At 30.8% G+C, this 15,625-nt stretch overlaps 3 protein-coding genes across 3 annotated transcripts; 2 read left to right on the top strand and 1 right to left on the bottom strand.

Moving 5' to 3' along the window:
• Positions 1-440: 440 nt before the first annotated feature.
• Positions 441-6,556, bottom strand: LOC106709205. The gene is made up of 3 exons (XM_014500928.2): positions 6,436-6,556; positions 1,368-3,872; positions 441-534 (listed from the first exon to the last, which is right to left on the bottom strand). The coding sequence occupies exon 2, from the start codon at positions 3,640-3,642 to the stop codon at positions 1,369-1,371; it is 2,274 nt and encodes a 757-aa protein (XP_014356414.2). The 5' UTR covers positions 3,643-3,872; positions 6,436-6,556; the 3' UTR covers positions 441-534; position 1,368.
• Positions 6,557-9,063: 2,507 nt separating this feature from the next.
• Positions 9,064-12,198, top strand: LOC123722743 (zinc finger protein Xfin-like). Its single transcript, XM_045685311.1, has one exon. It carries the CDS (start codon positions 9,102-9,104, stop codon positions 11,883-11,885), a length of 2,784 nt encoding a protein of 927 aa, XP_045541267.1. The 5' UTR covers positions 9,064-9,101; the 3' UTR covers positions 11,886-12,198.
• A 1,924-nt stretch (positions 12,199-14,122) lies between these two features.
• On the top strand, positions 14,123-15,296 carry LOC106709166. The gene is made up of 2 exons (XM_014500881.2): positions 14,123-14,530; positions 15,148-15,296. Exons 1-2 carry the CDS (start codon positions 14,228-14,230, stop codon positions 15,286-15,288), a joined length of 444 nt encoding a protein of 147 aa, XP_014356367.1. The 5' UTR covers positions 14,123-14,227; the 3' UTR covers positions 15,289-15,296.
• The last annotated feature ends 329 nt before the right edge of the window (positions 15,297-15,625 follow it).

Genomic DNA, 15,625 nt, shown 5'->3' with positions numbered 1-15,625 from the left:
ATTTGTACAATTTTGTAGGACACTGTATTAATCCTAAGATTACTAATGTATATTTCTAATAAATAAATAAATAATAGTCGTCTATATGTTCTACATAATATATCTATACCAAACTTCATAAAGATTCATTTCTCCTTTTTTTGGAGATATGTTCTAAAAAATATGCATCCATCTTAAACTGTCATACAAGTTTGACGTCTTACCAAGAATCAATTTTAGGCAAAGATATTAGTAGGCGTTACGTAAATTACCCCAGTAATAGGCCTCCATTGTTTTCTTTTCAACTACACATTATCTGCCTTTAAAGGACATAAAGAAAAAGACCAGAAAAGGGATATTTCTCCAATTATTCCATGATTATTAGACGAGGATAGTATAAAAGGAATGGTAAAAATAAAACTAATATCAAATTTTAAAAAAATTATTTCAATTTTATTCAACTCACTTTATATCCGCCTTGTAAAATACATTATATATATCAACATTATTACGAATAAAATACGTCAACGATGTTTGTACGGGCGGCATTCATATCTGAAATAGAGATAACATTCAATATAAACATCAATACATAGCTTCTACCGGCGACTTCGTACGAGTGTGTGAAAAAAAAAAAACTTTTCCTAGTAATAAATATAGCCTATGTTACTCAATGAAAATGTAGCTTTCTAATGGTAAAAACATTTTTTAAATCAGTTCACTAATTTTTGAGTTTGTTCGTAAACAATTGCAAATATCAAAATACAAATGATCAAATGAAGGCCTTTGCCATTGGCTGAGAATTACCGTTACCATGGAAACTATTAGCTTGCAATTTTCATGCCTTTTTCGCATAACATGTTTTTTTTTCAATTTACTCACCCTCTAAGGTTAATGGCGTGAAAATATATAGCTTAAAGCATATTGTAAGTATATGGCTTTACATTATAAAAATAATTATTCAAAAAAATGTCGAGATTGCTGCAATCATATGGTACAAAGAAGTGTGTTTTTACACTTTATTATATTAAGTATACAACATATAAAAATATATATAAATCTTCCCCCTTTATAATATTAGTATAGATAAACATCTCAAAGTGCAACTAATCCGTTAGTGGCAGTGAAAGGGTTAAAGCAGGGATTCCTAAAGTGGTCGATATCGAACTTAAAGCAGTGCTAATTCTCACTCTGTCTTCTATCGACTTAAGTCGGAATGAAAAGTAATAATAATAACAATAATTGGTCTTAAAAATAATGTAATTTGGCCATGAGGGTCTGTGGAAACTGTTCATTTTGGAAAATGGGGTCCACTTGTTTTTTTTTAATTTATTCTTTTGGGGATCTTTAGGTTAAAGTAATAAAATTGTTAAAAAACATAAACTAACCTCATTCCATAGCAGATACATCCAAATTAATATTAACATAACTGGCCCCCATATTTTCCTTATGACGCAGCGACACAACATGTTTCTTAGCGTTCTCACTGTCTTCAACATCCGCATCACAAACTCCACACTTCAATTTTCCAAACTCATAATAAGCATACTTGTTTCTGGCTAGCATACTTATATTATGTTTCAATTCCAAATAGAAACGGAACACATTCTCCGATGTAGGTCTTTTAGCAAAATGTTCAGCGTAAACTAAATGCATTAGTAAAGAACGAATCGAATTAAAAACACTCTTGCACGGTTCACAATTAAATGTTGCACCTTCGTTATGCAATATAAAGTTACCGTGCATATAAACACTAATAATATCACCTTTATTTGAACGAATTTTCACTTCGGCCAACGCACTCTGATGTTCCAAATTAGATAAAATATGTTTCACAGCTTCATTTGCATCATTGAATTTAACATCACAGAAATCACATTTAAATAAATCCGTGGATATCTTATTCATTATAAATAATCCTTCATCAATATCATAGAGTCCGGAACGGATCAATTTAGCAATGGTTTCAATATGCAAAGTACTTTCAAAATGTTCCACAATCGCCGCAAATGATGGTAAGGCGATGTATTCAGGGCAAATTGTACAAATATAATGATTGCCAAAACTAGCAAAATATTCAGTCGGTCGACAATGATTTCTATACAACATTGTTAATTTATGTGGAGCAGCATTCCGGAGATGCTTCTTCTGACGGATATGGTTAAATAAGACCTGTCTTGGACCCTTCAAGGTCATATCACAACATGAACAGTAGTTGGCAATCTTTCCCGATGGTTTAATAAAGTTTTCAATGACAACATGATCTCTGTTATTTAAAGGTTTACCGCTACTTGCTAAAAATTTAGTCCAATCTAGGGATTTTGGTCCCCACTCTTCTGGTACTTGCCCATCTGGATTATTAGCTTTCATCTTTCTGTATAATTTATCGGAAAGCTTTCCCAGATGGTTTTCATCTAGGATGTGTAAGATCATAGAATCATTATCCAGGGTTGTTCTACAAAGGTTGCAATTCAGTCCGTTATTATCTTCAATAATATAATGATTTCGTAAGAAGTCTTTATTCATATCTTTGATTTTGTCCATTGTAGCGGTGCCCATTGAGAATGGGATATTCTTGTCAGCTTGAAGGATACAAGACAAATTATGTATATGGGTCTCACTGAACACATGATTTAGTACACTATCATAACGGAATCTTAGAGTGTAGTACTCACAAGCTATACAGAAGAAAGCTAATTTCCCAGTTCTATCATCGACTAAAGTCAACAATTTATGGTTCAATAGTAACTTGGCAATATTATTTTCTATAGGTCCGTAATAACGATACTTTTTGATCTGATTTTTCATAGGTTTATCAGGTGTGTGCTCATTCTCGTCATTATCGTAATTCTTGTTTGCGTCAACGGAGAAATTTTGATTGACATTGTCACGTATACTCATAATTATTGGTGCTACGGAGCTAGTTTGTGTGGAAAAATCAATAGCAGATATATTACTGCATAATTTCTCATATGCTTCTTGATAGAATTTCACAGCTGCGTCAATACTGGCTTCGGAATTATCTGGGAGTAATTTAATCAATGCTGATTCCAGCATAGCAGAGAACGAACGGTCCAATTTCTCAGCCGGCTTCAACATTTGGATTATCTGCTCCATATTTTGATTGTCCCCACTTTCTAAAGCTGATAGTCTACGAGACATCTTAGGAAGTAGAATAGGTTCTGCAACATCAATACTCTCACGCTTTAACTTCGGCATATGCGCTTCTAAGCTGAAATGCTTTTGTAATGATTCCATTAAAGGTACATCATCGAATAATTCAATTTCGACATTACAATCAGTACAGATATGTACCTGTTTGGCATTATCTATAGTCAAGAATTCAGATTTCAGTATTTCTGGTACTTCATTAACAGGTAAACTGTTGAAACGCTGCCGTTGCATGCTACTCTTCTTCTCAGTTGTAAATATATATTCAACATTCACACCGTCCCTTTTCTTCAAAAAGATATCCTTATGCATTTCATCTAGATTCTTCAGGTATTTTAGCACCACTTGATTTCCTTGAGTTATAGGATGATTTATAACAAATTGGAAATGTCTTGCCAATTTTTTGATATCGTCCAACTTCCTAAACGATAGTACAGTCAATTCGGACATGTCTTTAGTAATATCTTCAATTGATTTGTTCTTTTCATCCATGGTCAATAAAAGTTTTCTAAAATATAAACTTTACACTGATTTACTTATGACCCGTCTCGGTTTATACCAAGACTATAGTCTAATGCCAAGTTATATCTTAATTTAAGCGGTTGATATTTATGCCCGTACTTTACGCTGATTTGTGCGTAATGATTTTTGAACCTGAACGTATGTGTTGTGAATTTTGTTCGTAAAATGACTGTTTGTGTATTATTGCCGCATTTCAAGATCTGAAACATAGAAAATGATACATTTGAATAGATAAATTATACTAAATGTTGCAGAATTAAACATGTCGGTTGAATAAATTCAATTGAATAAGTTCAATACAAAAAAACGTAGACTAAATGTGAACCTCCATGTTATTCCTATAGCAAATTGCAATTCATATAAAGCTTTTGCATGTTAGTGTTAACTTTATTGTTGATACAAACATCCATCCATCCATCTAAACATTGGCATTTATAATATTAGTAAGATTACGAGAAAAATTTAAAACAATCTTACTAATATTATAAATGCCAATGTTTAGATAGATGGATGGATAGATGATGGAAGGTATCTCCAGAACCAACTGATCTTGATGAAATTTGGCACGGTAATAGAACATAGTCTTGAAAAAAATACAAAAAAAAATTAAGGAAAGTCTCGGGCGACAGCTAGTATAGAATACATATAAGATCTTAATTGTGGTCTTCTTAAAGTTAGTAAATTTTATCTTTAAAGTTTTAAAATAAATCATTTAAAAAAAAATCCTGCAAAAACATGGACACTATACTTCTTACAAACAAAACACTGCGCACAAAACACACATTTTACTTCATTAATTAAAATGGCCAGGCCGTAAGCACAGTGAAGTGAATGTGGGGGAAGTAGATAAATGTCAATATGGCTATTTATAAATATAATGTATACAAAATATTATTACAAGCATTATCTTTGTGCGCGTTTGTGTGCTCCCACACTGACATAATTTTCACAGTTAACCAATAATTATTGTTTTATAGGATATTTTTGATGTTCCAAGTTTTTTTTTATATCTTAATAATTATCAGTATTGAGAACAAGTAAGTTAATTTTTTCTGGTAAATACAAAATAACTATTTATATTAACAATATGATATAGAAAAATTATCATCTTCAGATAACTTGAAAAAAAAAAAATAAAGGAAATTTTTGTATTAATACTTGAAAGTATGCAAAATACAGTGTCAACCATTAGTATTACAAAATACTGGCCGTCTCCTGCAACTACATACATGTGGAAATAAAAAAAAGTAGCCTATGTGTTCTTCCAGACTGTAGCAAATTTTATAAACGTCCATTGAGCCGTTCCAGAGATACCTTCAAACAAACATCCATCCATCTAAATAGATGTCGCCTACAACTCTGGCCGCATGAAATTAAAAAAAAATTGTAGGTGACATGTTCTTCCAGACTATATCTTAAATCTATGCCAAATTTCATCAAGATCTGTTAAGCCGTTCTGGAGATACCTTCAAACAAACATCCATCTAAACATATATATCTATCTAAATATATAAAAGAAAGTTGTGTTAGTTACACTATTTATAACTCAAGATCGGTCGAACTGATTTAGCTGAAAATTGATGGGGAGGGAGCTTAGAACTAGGAGACGGACATAGGTACTTTTTTATCTTGTGTGCATTTTTTTTATTCCTCGCAGACGGAGTCGCGGGTAAAAGCTAGTTTATAATATTAGTAAGATGAATGTGGCAACATATATTAGTGGAGGGTAAGCCCAGGAAGATAGAATGTGTGAAAAGTGACATGTAGCTGGAGTGAATCCAGGTCCTACTCACACGCAAAATACGCGCTAGCCGTGGAGTTGCGGAAAACAGGCCCTTACAACTAACTAACTAAGGTGACATGCTTAAGACGGATATGAAGATGAGAGGTTGAGAACTCATTAAATTCGGTTAGATAAAGACGGTGAGATGACTGCACACATTGGTTACATTAATATGTATATACTAGAGGTCGCCCGCAACTTGGTCAGTGCAAAATTTTAAAAAAGTAATCTATAATATAACCATGTGCATCAGCTACCTTCAAGTCAAAGTCCTGCAAAAACGGACCAGCTGTTTCTGATTAACCAGAACAAACATGGTCATGCGGACAGACATAATAAAAAAAATGAAAAATTGTTTTTTTGTTACGTTAACGTAAAACATCGACTACGAAATATTTTTTTTTTCTCGATATTACATCAATATTACGAAAACATATTGAGGTAGGTCAAGTAGTTAGAACAAATTTTATAAAATCATAATTTTTTTATACCCTTAATCTGTTATTTTTAGTCCACATTGCAATAATTTTTTTTTTATTACACATAAAAGTAATTAATTATTCATAAAAAATAACATTCCGTCTTAAGTGTACGTTTTGTAAGTGTTTTTTATGTCACGAGTTAATTGACTGACCTAAATTATATTTTAATTGCTTCTTTACAGTACAATTGTTAATAAACTAGTTTGTAAACGTACAAAGATAAATTACATTTTGTAATAAAAAAAAATCGTTAATATATAATGTCTTTTATTTAATTGCATACTCATTACAGTAGACAAATAAATAAAGAAACAATCATCACATTGAACCTAATGCATACAAGGATAAAAATAACACGGTAAAAAAACAACTCAAAGTACCGTAGTCTACCATGATAAAAGTTAGGTTAGAATGATGATGCAAATATAAAAAGTTTCAAAATCTTTAAAATATATGTTGTAATAATCAAATTATATTAGTACTTTGAATAGAAATTACCTGCAAATCTTGATTTTGTGCATGGCAGCTAGGTACCGCTTAAATTATGTGTACGGGCATCTGACAGTCTTGTGGTGACATGTTAGGCAATAATGGAGGCCGATGTAGACAAAGAGTTTCACAACAGATTAAAAATAATACGTGTAATCTGAAAAAAATCAGTTATTTTTAACTTTTGTTAAAAAACAAGATTTTGTAACGTTGAAGTTAAGTAAACGGTAACAGAAAATAGATTTATTGATTACAATACATTACCTTTTCAATAGAGAAATCTACACTTCTTATCTTAATAATATAAATGCAAATGGATGGAATTTGGATGGAAGTTTGTAAGATCCCTCCAGAATGACTGCTCCTGTCCTGTCCTGAATCCTGCTAAAGTTTAGCTTAGATGTAAAACATAGTCAAGAACACATCGGCTACTAATTAAGTTTTTTTGTAATGTCTAATTTGTAAATAAAGTTTTACTGTTTAATCAAAGACATAACCTTATTTTTTTTAATAAATAATCACCTAAATTCAATTTAAATCACTTAAAAATCAACCTCAACATTCATAATAACTTTTTATTCAACGAAATCAATTAATTTCAAAACTGATTAAAATCTAAAGTTATCTCATGCACTTCAATTATAACGCTCTTCTTACTTTTTAAAAGGATTTTCCCAATTTGACGCTTTTAGAACTAACGAATTTCGTGTGTTATTACAACTGCTGTATAAGTTATTCGCATTATGTTTTTTAATGCAGTTTTTAGATATGGGGCGTGAAAAGATACCTACAATTTATAAATAGGGTCACCTTGAGTTGTTTGTTCAGTTTTATTAACGATTAAGTGACATCATTACGACTACCACGTTTCGATTTCAATAGAGATGTGCAATAACTGTGATAGAGCCCCCAACAGCAATAGCTGCTGCACTAAATAACGGCTCACCCGGTGCTGTATTAGCCCCAGAAAATAGCCGTTACGTGGAAGTAATTCTGTGTTTCATCTGATGAGCCGGAGGACAAATTTAAGTCTTCTTTCCACCCTTTTTTTATTATGAAGGCACCCTTTGCCTTGCGCATAGGAAGGGAACATATTCTCTTTCTGTGTGTCCCCTCCTCTGTCGATTAAAGGTACGCAACGTGGATGTCTATGGACATCGGTCGCTTCGCTATTTAGGCGTATTCAGGTGGCCGCTAGCTCGTTTGCCACTTTATGATATAAAAATATATATTGCTATCTCTGTTTTATCAAAGACAATGAGAGGGGTGACTATATGATGTATACAGAGATTTTGGTCTCAGACCTACGGTTGAAAGATAAGTAATTACATATCTTATTATTTATAATAAGCGATTTATAAAGTCTTTATAAAAAAAATCGACAGTGGTTTTCATTGGTTATTTTTAGAACATCACTATTTGATGATAATAATATTCGATCCCAATACATTATTCCAGGTTTCTTGAGGAATATTTGAATAAATCAATGACTTGCTTCAAGGGTATATGTTTTTAAAGAGCGTTGTGCGACCGTGACTTCATTTGGTTGTTTTTGAGGACACACATTAGTTTTAAATACATTATTTTATCTGTATAATATAACTATATAATTAAAATTGAAGATGTGTAGGCGTAACTGAGAACTGTACAATTTAACTGGCAGTTATTTTGCCTTCACATGTGCAATAAGATAAAACTAAAGATGAGTAGTGGGCTTTATATTTACAAGGAAACTTTATTTGCTTTGCGATAACAAGGTTTAAGGTCTTCAATTTGTTGGAAGGTATCTTCAGAACGGCTACATGGATCTCGCAGAATTTCGGCATAGATGTAGAAAATAGTCTAGAAGAAATCATAAGATACTAATTAACTTTTTTTAATCGGTGCGGGTGGAGTTACAGTGGGTTACAGCCAGTGTAAAATAAAACCGTGAACTAGTATTAACACATATTGAAGTCTTTTTTTAAGCAACGAGATTAGTAACGGTTACTATAATATGTATTATTACAATTCACGGCCGTTGAAAATCACTGTAATATAGATTTAGCAAATAAACTTCAAATATACGGCCACTTTGAATCACCAGATCTTCCTCATCTATTGGAGTGAATGTTTTGAAAGACCAATACAAGACGATTATTATATATTAAAATATGCTGACTATTATGTTGTGTGTAGATTACTCATCTTTCTTCTTTATCTTTTTATGTCATTACCCAGCAAATAACAAGATAAACAAATATTTGCAATATTTATTCAGGTGGTTAGTTATTAAAGCCGGTTGTTACCTTTCATAAAAATTAAAAACAAAGTGCGTGAAACCATTCGAGCATTGATAATTATATTTACTTATTTTTTTGTTGCATGTTAAAACGCCTTCATGTTTAAAACAATTTTTTTTTACTTTACAAAACAATTTATTTAATTTTTATGCTTTTTTTTTTATTTCAGACCGAAAAATAAACCAAATTCATATTATGTTTCTGTTTCTGTTTGTCCTAAAAGTCTTATTACCAAGCCATAAAAATCTTCAAAAAAAAGTAAAATCTGTCACCAGACAATAATATGTCATGTCCATAACCATAACTGTCAAAAATCAATTGGAAAAATATTTCTGAGTTGTTTCAAAATATTGAAATCTTTGATAAATATAATGTGCAATTAATGCATTAAACATGACGACAGCTAGTGAAAACGAGGACCTTAGCGAGAATGATTTGGAATCGTTTACATTGCCCGAAACCGTGTTATGTGTTGACACAATTTGTGGTATTTGTTATGCCGAATTCCTCGATGAAGATGATTTGAAGCTACATATGGTACAACAACATACAACTGAGGAGACCAGATCTAGATGCTGTAAATTTTGCTCGTACATATATGCAAGTTTAGAAGAATATGCGTCACATATTATCAATGTTCATATTCTTGATTTAAAATGTTGTAAATACTGTCTTCGTGTATTTACTATCACCCAAGATGTAAGAGGACACGAAAAGAAGCATTTGTCTTCTACTTCGACGTTAGAATTGAGGTGTTCCAATTGTAAATTGACTTTTAAAAATACATTAAGTTTGGAATTCCACGAATATTCAAAACACTCTGATATTAAAGATGGAGTGATATTGAGAGATTGTTATTCTCTTCTATCTTCTTTCTTAAACATTAATGCTGTTATATATCTCAAATCTTTAGGAGATACCCAAGAATATAGATGTGTTAGCTGTGATTTCTTAACATCTGATTTTGATTATTATATACAGCATTTAGAGCGGAAAAACTGCAGATGTTTAGTCTGTGATAAATGCTGCCATGTTTTTAAAGATATGAAAAGTTTAACAAAACATTTAAGAGCTAATAATTGTAATAATGAAGTTTTGAATTTGCCATGTAAAAAATGTCTGAAAATGTTCACTTTTAATGAAATCGAAGAGCATACAAATATTTGCAATGCAGTAAAATGCCAATCATGTGATGCTGTGTTTGATTCAGTAAAGGAACGAGCTGATCATCAGAGTGAAGTCCATCCTTTGATGTTCTCTATCAAAGAATGTAAATATTGCCGTCAAGAATATGTCGGTCAAGAAGCTTTAGAGAAACACATAAAGAGAACACACGATAAAAAATTGCACCTTTATAAATACTTTTGTGTTTACTGTGATGATACAATTTTCGATCATCCGAAAAAGTTGTTCAGCCATTTCTTTAGGAAGCATAGAAACTTAGAACCTTTTAAATGTAAAATATGCGATAAAACTTTTAGATTGAGAAAGAGTTTCACTTTGCATATAAAATTGAATCATTTAAGTGTTGGGAATGTTAAATTTGATGATAAATATCATGTAATCTTTGAACAAAACAATTTTTCAACTAAGGAAATTAGCAATAATCACCAAAATACAACGGAAAAACAAAAAACAGATAAAACTGAGCCAATAAATAAGAATGATTTAAAATCTACAGTAGAACAAGTGAAAGATCCACAAAAAGATAATGTTGAGTTTGTTTTGTGCCCAACAGAAAATGAAAGTGATCAATTTGATAAAGAAAAGAGTAAGAAGGTAAAAGATAAGACACTGCAAGGAGACAGTGAGATAGATTTAGTTTTATGTCCTACAGATAAAGAAACAGATCAATCAGAAGTTAAGAAAGGAAAGAGACTGATTAAAAGAAAACGTAAAATAAAAAGTAAAGATTTAGAAGAATGCATCGATTTAACGTTAGATGGATCTGAGGATTCGGATGATGAACCTCTAATCATAAAAAGACGACGCGCGAAAATGCGAGTTGATAATATCAGGTTTCCCAAATGGCTGGAAAGGTCTAAACTGCTTAAAAGGAATCGAGAGAAATTCACTTGCAAAATATGCAAGAAATATTGCTACACATATCAAAATTTTCAACATCACATGACTCTACATAAAAATAACTTAAATAAGAAATGTATTAAATGTCCGAAAGTTTTTAAAACTACTGAAAAATTAAATCAACACATCACCAAGAAACATTCGACTTCAAAACTAACGGAAACTCTAAAGTATGTTCTAGAAAGACGTAAACAAATCAATTGTCCTACAGAAATTAACCCTATTACAAAGGAAAGAAAATATGCTAGTGAATTATTCGCTAAAACAATCAAAAAGGTTAATATTAACGCAAGTGATACTTCAGTTAAAATAAAACCCGTGATAGATAAATTATCAGTCAGGAAATTTATTGAAAATTTCACACCAGATTCCAATGGTATCAATTGCAAAGGAAATACAATTTATATCAACAATAGTCTTACAATAAAACCGATCATAGCGCCTGAAAAACCTCCACTTATCAAACTAATTAAATCAAAATTCAATGAACCTGTATTCACAAAATTAAAACAACCAGAAAGATTCAAAACTAAAGGTAACGTGAAATATGAAGTATCTATAAAAATAGCGGATCCTGATGCTAAACCTAAGATGAATTTCGAACAAAGGGAAGAATCTATTGCTGAAACTACAGCATTCGAAGATTTTGAAGATTCAATGGATCGAAATATACCAGAAGTCGCAGAGGAAGTAATGTTAGAGGACACTATAGAATCGAAAGCTGAAAATGAACCTAACGAGATACAAAACGATGTATCAAATGTTCTTGAATATAAAGATTTTCATTTAGCACATTTGACTTCACAAGCACCATACTACAAGATAGTCAAAATAAAAGATGTAGTGAAAAAAACTATAAATGAACCACAGGAAAAACAAATTAAGTTACCCAATGGTACTAAACTTGTGAGCGTAAATCCATTGGCACACCTTCTTGATGGCAAACAGATCAACTTACAAACGAATAAATATTATACACCTAAATTAGTTAATGTCGGGAAAGCGGTTGCTAGCGCTTTATTAAAGAACGCAATGAAGAGACCGCCGAAAGTGAAAAAGTCGAAAAAAACTAAGATAGTTAATGAACAATAAATATATAACTTATTGTTCGGCTGAAAGGAGATTTTTCCTGGAATTTTATATTGGTATTAAATTTGATTTATGTTTGGCAGTATGACCTTATAAAAGTCTAGCCATAAAAAACTTATTATGTCAAATACATTTGAGCTTATCTTATGCCGGATGCGGATTTTTGACAAATCATGAATATTGGGATATGCGTGGGCTTTAGAAATGCGATATTCAAAAAAAAACTTATACTGGAAGCTAGAAGCAGTTTTGGTGATCCATATTTAAGTGTAAAACATACTTTTTTATAACCACGTTGACGTCTATAGTACCAATCAGCAGCTGAATAAAACTCGCGGTTAACTAAACAGTTTAAACTGCATTTTTTGGTACAGTAAAGGTCTTGAATGATTTTGAAATATGAGGTACAATTCTTACGTCGTTTAGAATAAATATTGGCAAAGAAACATTCATGTTTTGTTTTAGTAATATAATATGTATTAGAGCTCTTATTAAGTTAAAACAGTAAACACATGAATTTTATTTAAAAAAAGGCAATTATCTTTATTTTGATGTTCCTAAAATTTATTAAATATATGTATAGTATTCTAGGAAAATAAAATTTAAGCTTTTAATAGCTTGTCATACAAAAACCTATGTAAGTCAATTCAACAAACGGTAACTCACATAGGATTTATGTTTTAATTCCTTTTTGCCTGAAATGCCAATTAAAAAGTTTTGTAATTTATTTAAACAATTGTTTTATTTTTCAGTCTTCTAAAGCATCGTAGATTTTTTCTTTGTAACCGTCATATTCTGAAGAAGAATCCAGGATGTAAACCCTATCGTTCTCTTTTCTAAGAACCTTTTTGTTTCTCTTGCTTTTCGTACTGCTTCTCTGTGTCGTTACATCTTCGGAGTCGTCTTTGTAATTAATTTCCTTTGATAATTTAATATCTTCCAAATCTTTAGATTCGGTAACAATTGTAGTATCGTTAAGGTTTACTTCGTCTGATTCATTATTAATAATTTGATCAGATTCTAATACAGGCTCGTTTTCTGTATTCTCTGTGATTTTTTTAGGTTTTTTATGTATCACGTTTTCTTCATAACTAACGCTGTCGCTTATTGATTTTCCTTCTTTGGATAATTTACTTTTTTCAATTAATTTTATTTTGTGATCACCTTTTCGCTTTTTTTTCTTTTTCAAATTGATTTCAGATGATATGTTTGCGATGGAATTTTCTATACTTATCGAATCTTGTGATACATTAGCATTATTATTGGATTTATTTTTTACAAATTTTACGTATTTTAAACTTAAATTATCGAATGAATCACGATTAATTATCGATTTCACAAAATCATCATCGAAAATCGATTTCGGAAATATATCGTGTGTTGTAACATTTTTTTCGACAGAGTTTCGATAACTTACTTCCTTTATAGCTTTATTATTGATAGACTTGTTTAAATTTTGCATACCTTTAATTTTTTCTACAGCCTTCTCGGCAATTTTGCTTGCCAATTCGTCAAATTTATCAGACTTTAGTAATTTATCGATTAAATCATCAATATTTGGATTGTGATCGATTTGTAATGTCGAAATAAGAATATTCGAAGGAAAGTAAACACTTAATGTACCTAGAGAAAGTAAAATTGGTTAATATTGTATATACGAGAAATATTTTTTTTTAATAAATTATACTTTTTTATTTAAAATTAATTTCATAACGAGGTTGTATTACATTATGTGATGACAAATTTTGTTATAATATTAAAAACATTTTGTTATATATTATACCAATTCTCTTTTAAAAAAAAACAGAAGCAATCAACATTATAAGAAGGGATTGAATACATTTGAATTGACGACTGAAAGAGATGTATGGAAGTGTAAACTAAGCCGACACTACCTAGGAAAAAACTCTAACAAATCAATTTATCATAAAACTTACATAGAATATATGATAAGAAATATTTCATCTCGAATATTTTAATAGAATTTACGCGATATCTTACATTCTAATAGTTTCACGGTCAAACCTTGTTTTGAAATAAAACCCATAAAATTTATGATCGATAAATGATTTTATTTTATTGTATGTTTATTGCATATAACTTGAAAACTCATAAATTGGTCGAGTGAAAATGACGCTGTTATTGCGGTTAGTCAACAAAAATGTTAATTTTATTTAAAATCGTCTTTAAAATAAATTAATTATTATAATAGAATTGTTAAAAATCTTTGTTAAAATGATTATTAAAAAGATTGGCGGTATTTTAAAAAATCATATCTGTCAAAATGTTGACAGATTTGAAATACCCGCGAGTGAACGAAACGAAAGTTTTATTCATTTAACAAAATGTCGATACCAGTAATTCCTGCCCTTAGACAACCAAAGCAAGTAAATAAACCTAAGAAATTGAAGAAATTCGACGATGATTACGTGATAATAACAATGAAGGACAACAAGAAATTGGTAGTCAGTTCTGATGGTTACCATGGTATTGTAAAAATGGACGAAAAGTTTGTCTGCGTACTTTGTGATTACAAAATTAATTTGGACGAGAAACTAAAGGCAGATCATAAAGTTAAGAAAACTCATTTGAAAGCGCTGACTTTGTTTCCACACGTAGAAAGTTTTCGCGACAATCTGATACGTCAGGTAAATTTTAACACTTATTTATAATCTCAAATGGTTTATTTTTATACACAGAGATAGATTACGGTATGGATTAGCACATAGACTATTATTCCTTTGGGAGATTTAACAGGGTTATACGAGATTGTAACTCAGAGACCTGTGGTGCCCCTTTCCAGTCCTGTGCCTTGGGCAGTTGCCCAACTGTAAAGCTGGCATGTACCATGTTTCCATGCACCAGAATAATCTATCATTTTATAACAGCTAATGTTACAAATATTATAAACTAGCTTTTACCCGCGACTTCGTCCGCGCGGATTAAAAAAATACACACAAGATAAATAAGTTCCTATGTCCGTCTCCTAGTTCTAAGCTACCTGCCCACCAATTTACAGCTAAATCAGCTCAACCGATCTTGAGTTATAAATAGTGTAACTAACACGACTTTTTTATATATATATATAAGATACAGATATTTAGATGGTTGAATGGATATTTCTTAGAAGGTAATCCAAAATGATCTCAATTAAATTTGACATAGATGTTAAACATAGACTGGAAAGACATCTATCAATTCAGTTTTCTTTTCCCTGTGAATGGAGTCAAAGGCTACAGTCGGTGATGTATAATTTCTGTTACAGTTAAATAAGAATGGATGTTATTGCACTATATGTAATGTTATGGTGTCAACACACTATCTAATGTGTCATGTGGATGGAGAGCTTCACAAGCAGGAACTTGAGAAGGCGGTTATAAGAGCAAATACATATAAACCTAAATGAATAAATTGTTTAACTATTTTTGTGTTTTATTTAATTTTTATTGCAAACATTAATGTTTCCTTCCAAGTATGTGAGAGCCTTCAAGTGTAGTTATTAGAGAGTGTACCATCTTTCTACTTCATATTAGCATAAGTTGAGATAAGGGTCAATTGCTGGTAATCATAAAAAAAAAATATAAATAAAAATGAGAAAAGTATAACAATGTAAAACAATCTATTATCCTTGAGATAGAATTGATAATTAATTCAATTAATTCCCATCTTAAAATAAATTTATTGAATCTGTTACACAGATTGTGGTAAAAAAAATATTCTTAACACATTGTTTTTTATCTATA

The sequence above is a fragment of the Papilio machaon genome, chromosome 29 (assembly GCF_912999745.1).
Source record: "Papilio machaon chromosome 29, ilPapMach1.1, whole genome shotgun sequence".
NCBI lineage: Eukaryota > Metazoa > Arthropoda > Insecta > Lepidoptera > Papilionidae > Papilio > Papilio machaon.
Note: the sequence above shows the minus strand (reverse complement) of the source record. Positions and strands in the feature narration are given on the sequence as shown.

Coding starts and splice junctions, on each gene's coding strand:
- LOC106709166 (XM_014500881.2), top strand. CDS start 14,228: ATGTCGATACCAGTAATTCCTGCCCTTAGACAACCAAAGCAAGTAAAT. Junction 14,531..15,147: donor GCGACAATCTGATACGTCAG/GTAAATTTTAAC, acceptor TTTCTGTTACAG/TTAAATAAGAATGGATGTTA.
- LOC106709205 (XM_014500928.2), bottom strand. CDS start 3,642: ATGGATGAAAAGAACAAATCAATTGAAGATATTACTAAAGACATGTCC.
- LOC123722743 (XM_045685311.1), top strand. CDS start 9,102: ATGACGACAGCTAGTGAAAACGAGGACCTTAGCGAGAATGATTTGGAA.